The sequence below is a fragment of the Notolepis coatsorum genome (genome assembly GCF_963971535.1).
Source record: "Notolepis coatsorum genome assembly, chromosome: 1".
Classification (NCBI taxonomy): Eukaryota; Metazoa; Chordata; class Actinopteri; order Aulopiformes; family Paralepididae; genus Notolepis; species Notolepis coatsorum.
In genome coordinates this window covers 221207440-221214224 of record NC_140165.1, presented here as the reverse complement: position 1 = coordinate 221214224, position 6785 = coordinate 221207440, and the positions used below count along the sequence as shown (strand labels likewise).

Here is a 6785-nt window from a genome sequence, read left to right as displayed (position 1 = left end):
CCCGTATAGGGATTTATCATTGGGAAAATGGATTATCGGCTATTGTAACAATTCTGCCTCATGAACATTGGCAAGCTTTCCATTTTTGCACAAAATGAGTTCCCTTCTATCACTAACATTATTGTTTAAGCATTTTTGGTTGAAAAGAAATTCTGCGATTTTTTTAACGATTAATTGCGAATATTTTCATGTTGAGCTATAGATTGTGGATGAATATGCACAGAAAGGTACACCATGCAAATGTTCATGCTTTATTTGTTTTAAACAAGATAATTTAGAAATGGGCAATGGGGAAATACGTTGCAATTTTGCGAGGTGGACCGGCCGGGAACAACAATGACGTAACCACTACACCTCCCTATAAGAGAGTGACTCAGAGTGACTCAGACAATTGTTAGGATCCTCCCTTGTTTTGGACTGGTTATATGTTTACAGTCACTGGTTTACACTCACCGCTCAAATCCAAATGAACTTGTGTCTACATTTTGAGTTGATTGACCCGTAATGATGCCTCCAACACATGACCATACATGATTACAGTGTAAAACTCGCTGTGGAGCATTAAGGCAAACGTCAAAGTGTCGCCGGTACCTGCGCTGTGATTGGCCTACATGCCTTGAGGGCCAATCACAGCACATTTACCTTGCTCTCGTCTGAACGAGGGATTAGCAAAAGGGTCACGTGGAACCACCGAAAATACATGCGCAACCACCGCAGCTGAAGAACCATCATGGAAGTCAGATTCAGCCTTCAGGTTGAATTGATTGATTGACAGTGTCGAGACCTGTTCACATGGCAGGACTTGAAGGGAGCGCTCAGAAGCGCTGGTCACGGCTGCCGTCATTGGTTACAGGCAGCCATGTTGGAAGAGAGAGAACTATACAATTATTAGTCCCCAATTAATGGAATCTATTTCTTTTCTTTTTAGTTTTCAGTGTGAAGCTGGATTATTCATTTTTCCAGTCTCTTATTATTATTCATTTTTCCTCAACAGAAAGACGAACTGGACGACATTCCCATTGAGCTCAGCAAGGTACAGAGTGTCAAGGTGAGGTCTCAGTCTTTCAGTGCGGTCAATGCAGTCTCATCAGAAAATGTAAATAATGTACTAATCAACCACAGGAAAGAAGGTACATAATGTTCGTTATGTTATAGCCGTAAGTAATATATTTACTTATTGTATAAGTAATATATTTACAGTTATTATTGGCGAAAGTCCAAAATAAATAGCAATACTGGGAGTTTTTACTAACAATGATTGTGGTCGCGGGCGAGTGAGCTAAACCACCCACCCACCCTGACACAAACACAGCAATACTATGATTATGGTTTGTTTTAATGTTTAACAATTATGGTTAAGATAGAAAGTTAGGGTTAGGGTTAGGGTTAGTTTAAGGTAACAGTGTGTTAGTCTTGAGGTAAAAGCACTTGCCTCCCAAGTGAGTGTCCTGGGTTTGTTCCCCATCAGGGGAACTCAAACATTTTCTGAATACGTTAAAAGTTAACATTTATTGAATATGTAATATAGATACTTTTTTTTTTTTTATCCACTTTTTCTCCCATTTTCTATATTTTCCTCCCATCCCAATTTCGTATCATCCAATTCAACCCTCCCCTGTCACGGACGCTGTTTCTTGCCTCCCACAAGCCGGCTGCAATGTGGACTAAGTCATACATAGCACAAGTCCCCTCCGGTACTTGAGGTAACAGCAGTCGCATCTTTTCACCTGCGCAGCTCGATCTCTCAGTGGCGAGGAGTAACGCGTGGGAGGCTCACGCTGCCCCCGACACTTCCTGATTCTACTGCGCAGGCGCACCAACCGACCTGTAGGAGTCGCTGTCCACAACGCCCGATCCCCACCCATCAGTTTCCCACCCCCTAATACGGCCAATGTGTATTAGTATGAACGACCAGCTAAACTGAAAGCAATGTGGAGCGCTGGGCTCGAACAGGCAAGCCCAGCGTCTCCAGATTTAGTGGCGAGCGCCTTGCCCACTACGCCACGTAGCCGCCCTTATAGATACTTATTTGTAAATATGTCAACACATTACTTATTTGTAATACGTACACATTGTGCAATTTTGTAAATACGTCTATATATTACTTATGGCTATAACATAACGTACAATGTGTACCTTTTTCCTGTGGCCGGTAAATACTTTAGTTACATATTTGAAGCAGATGGGGCTGGTCTGTCCCACATGTCTCACCTGACAGATGTTTAACCGGAGACGCTGTGTCTCCCGCCTCCCCCGCAGAGCTGGCTAATAGTCCACTTCCATTGTTTTTTTTCTCCCCCCGATCCCTTCACCGAACCCACAACCTGCTTCCCACACGGAGTCCAAATTGACCCGATCTCAAATCCCGCCCCTCTTTCCCTCTCAATGCGCTCCTCTGTGTCCCCCGTGTGTCAGTCTCTTTCTGGCAGGTTGGCGTCTCTCTGTTTAGCCTGCTTGCATGCCGCCACCTTGGTATCATACCACGCCGCTCCACTCCACTCGTCCCGTCCCAAGCAGGTGGGAGAAGCGGAATGAATCAGGTTAAGCCCCGCCCCCTAATGACCCGGGTCGATAACCCAGTGGCCATCGATGCTCGTGCTCTCTGTGTATTTATGCCACCCTGAATTTTAATATTTTGAGGTAACACACAGGATTTTCTTTACCTGAATTCCCACTTGACCAACAGCTTAAGCCAGACCTTTTACAATAATACAAACACACAATATACAGGACTGACAAGTAGCCAGTCTAACTGGAATTTGAATGGGCTGGATTACATAATGAAGACAGAAGCCCAATTCACCCTTCGCTAGGTCCCGCCTCCCTTCGCTAGGTCCCGCCTCCCTTCGCTAGGTCCCGCCTCCCTTCGCTAGGTCCCGCCTCCCTTCGCTAGGTCCCGCCTCCCTTTGCTATGTGCCGCCTCCCGTACGTTGCTACTGTAACACTCAAATCACACAAACAGGCTCTAGCCAGAATGAATGAAAACAGTGGTGCATATAGACATTATTATCATTAAAGGACAACTCTGACATTTTGGGAAATTAGCTTATTTAACATCTTCCCTGGAGTTAGACAAGAAGATACATACCTTTTTTGTCTCTCTGCATGCATTAGGCTTAGGGAACGCCTGGACCGTTAGCCTAGCTTAGCTTCATCACTGGAAGTGGGTCAGACATTTACCCGAATGCCCTACAGTCACGAAATACACTCCAAATACAATCAAAATACAACTCCAAAACTTTCCTGTAAACATGTTGTGACCTGTGTATTTACCACGTCTCCCAGTCACACAAGTCACACAAGTCTCCCAGTCACACGAGTCTCCCAGTCACACAAGTCACACGAGTCTCCCAGTCACACAAGTCTCCCAGTCACATAAGTCTCCCAGACACACAAGTCTCCCAGTCACACAAGTCTCCCAGACACACAAGTCTCCCAGTCACACAAGTCTCCCAGTCACACAAGTCTCCCAGTCACACAAGTCTCCAAGTCACACAAGTCTCCAAGTCACACGAGTCTCCCAGTCACACAAGTCTCCAAGTCACACAAGTCTCCCAGTCACACAAGTCTCCCAGTCACACAAGTCTCTCAGTCACACAAGTCACACGAGTTTCCCAGTCACACAAGTCTCCAAGTCACACGAGTCTCCCAGTCACACAAGTCTCCAAGTCACACAAGTATCCCAGTCACACAAGTCTCCCAGTCACACAAGTCTCCAAGTCACACAAGTCTCCCAGTCACACAAGTCTCCAAGTCACACAAGTCTCCCAGTTACACAAGTCTCCAAGTCTGGTGATACTGAATCCAAATTGAACTCGGGCATTTGAAAGATAATGCCTGGTGATACTAAATCCAAATTGAACTCGGGCATTTGAAAGATAATATATGTATATATATATATAAATGTGCGAATTGGCTATAATAAGGTAATTTATAAGCCTGCTATTGTATATTCTATAATAATATTTCAAATTGCATTGGTCCGAATGGGGAAATTCAGTACAGTATATACAGAACCTTCTGCTTAATCATCTTCCCTTTATCCATTTCCTTAGATATTTTGTACACATGATGAGTTTTTAATGTTTGGTTATTATTAGCATGGTGTTATTCACTGTCAAAGATGCAAAGAAAAATCATCATTCATATTCTCCTTTGTTTCATCACAATTTAAGCAAGCCTAGTAATAGACACAATATTTCTGACACTGTGAATACATTCACTGAGGTCCATAGATGTCCCTAGATACCAAGAATATGCAAATGGGCCTTGTAGAAGTGGAGCAATATTCCATTTACCAGGTATATATTTTAGGCGGATTTTCAGAAAATAGGCTCCGGGTGGAAGAGGTTGATAAAAAGGTAAATAACCCTGAATAGAGTTTTTCGTTGTGTTTATTTGTCCCAATGGCTATTAGGTAGATATGGTCACTAAACTATATATATTGGTGTCAAGTTTGTTGTACTGTAACTTTAATAGCAGCGCAACTATGTTCTAAAACTTTGACGGAGGCAAAACCGTTAACAGTGCAAAACTGAGAAACAATTTTGCCTGGCGAACTTGGCAGAAGACTCAGAAGTAAAGGAGCAACATTGTTACCATCCTGGCTTTGTTCACTGCTACAATAATTTTAAAGCAGAAGCAGGTGTGTATACATTCAGTATACAGTATAAATCCACTCGTCTGGCTCTACAGGCTTCTGTTTGCTGGATAGCAGTATATCAAGGTCATAAATCAAATCAAATCAAATCAAATTTATTTGTAAAGCCCGAAATCACAAGGTAATGCCTCCATGGGCTGTACATATCTTCTTTAAATAAGTCAAGAAGAAACATCACAATAAATCAAGAACAAAAATTCACCATAAAATCCAAATATGTAACACTCCCAGACATTCCCCAATGAAGGTAAGGAAAAACTCACAAAAAACCTAGCAATAGGAAAAAAGCATGAAAAAAATTTGAATAGAATAGAGCTAAGAACAACAACAACAAAAGAAAAGGCATAGGGAAACGAGCGCTAGTATGGAAATAAGATAAAGGCTAAATGTCATATAACGATAGCTAATGTTAGTCTACCAACAATGTTGCAAGCTGATTGCCAGAGCAAACTACTTTGAACTATATTCAGCACCACTCCATTACTATGAGGATGAATGTTTTTTATAAAACATTTAAAAAAGGTTTTTAAAAAGCATGTTACGGATGCCCAAATATAGTTCCCAAGCTGTCATTGGAGGTTTAGTGACGGGTGAATTCCTTCGCCCAGCTAGTGCTCAACATCCTTCAGTAGGCCGCCAGGCCTGAACCACACAGGAACGCATCCTGTAAACCAGCTCACATCACAGTGGGGTCCCACCAGTCAACATTATGTGGATGTATACCAGCATGTAGTTTGATGTGCTTATCATTTAGCCATGACGTGGAGTATAAGTATATTTCTAAGCAGTACTATTCCATTTTAAACTAACAAATGTTTCTTCATTTATACGATCAATTATAAAATAAACATTTACATTTGTATCTTCTTCTTCTTCTTCTTCTTCTTCTTCTTCTTCTTCTTCTTCTTCTTCTTCTTCTTCTTCTTCTTCTTCTTCTTCTTCTTCTTCTTCTTCTTCTTCTTCTTCTTCTTCTTCTTCTTCTTCTTCTTCTTCTTCTTCTTCATCTTCTTCTTCTTCTGCGTCCCATGGTGCTCTCCATGTGTCTCCTGTGTCTGCAGGTGGTAGCTAAGAAGCGGCGTGAGCGCGGGCTGCCGCGGGCCTTCGAGATCTTTACGGACAGTAAGACATATGTGCTGAAGGCCCAGGATGAGAAGCACGCTGTGGAGTGGCTGCAGTGTCTCAACGTAGCTGTGGCCCAGGCCCGGGAGAGAGAGAACCGAGAGGCTACCACATACCTGTAGAGAGAGAGAGAGAGAGAGAGAGAGAGAGAGAGAGAGAGAGAGAGAGAGAGAGAGAGAGAGAGAGAGAGAGAGAGAGAGAGAGAGAGAGAGAGAGAGACTGAGACTGTAACATCTCAACCGTCAACATACCTCTGACACCACTGAGGACAAGATATACATACAGATAGGCTACCACATACCTGTAACACTACTGAGGACAAGATATAGGCGGCACGTGGTGTAGTGGTTAACACTGCCACCTCACAGCTAGAAGGTCCAGCGTTCAATTCCCGCTTGGGGACCAGGTTGCCGTGTTGCCAAGTACCCAGGTGGGGTATCTCCCGGGCCTTTCTGTGTGGAGTTTGCATGTTCTCCCCGTGCTCGCAAGGGTTTCCCCCCCGATAAGATAAACCCAATGGAAAAACATGCACAACAGATCGTTAACGCTGTCTCGTCCCTGACGAAGACGGACAGGAGCACTTGGATTGGTCCCCGGGGCGCGGCCGCACGCCGCAGCCCCTATCTGCCCTTGCGGGGAAGGACGACGGGATGGGTCAAGTGCAGAGACTCAATCGCATCGGCGACCCAACAAAAAATTGCATGTGTGTGTGTGCCGCCTATCACATGTGTGTGTGCCGCCCATCACATGTGTGTGTCACTGCATGCAGAATAAAGACTTCTTCAAAGTCCAGTTATTATTATATATATACATACAGAGAGGCTACCACATACCTCTGACACCACTGAGGACAAAATATACACAGAGAGGCTAGTACCTCTGAGAATGCTGGGGACAAAATATACACACAGATAGGCTAGCGCATACAAGTGGTGACATTGAGGACAGAATATATACAGATAGGCTAGCGCATACAAGTGGCGACATTGAGGACAGAATATACACA

General features: G+C 43.7%; 1 protein-coding gene across 1 annotated transcript in view; it reads left to right on the top strand.

Moving 5' to 3' along the window:
* veph1 (ventricular zone expressed PH domain-containing 1) overlaps nt 1-6012 on the top strand; it is a gene marked incomplete at its 5' end in the record, with an annotated part of 371113 nt that extends 365101 nt beyond the window's left edge. The window contains 2 exon segments of the mRNA XM_084328762.1: nt 995-1048; nt 5719-6012. Coding sequence (XP_084184888.1) covers nt 995-1048; nt 5719-5901 — 237 coding nt within the window. The 3' untranslated portion in view covers nt 5902-6012.
* Between the last annotated feature and the right edge of the window lie 773 nt (nt 6013-6785).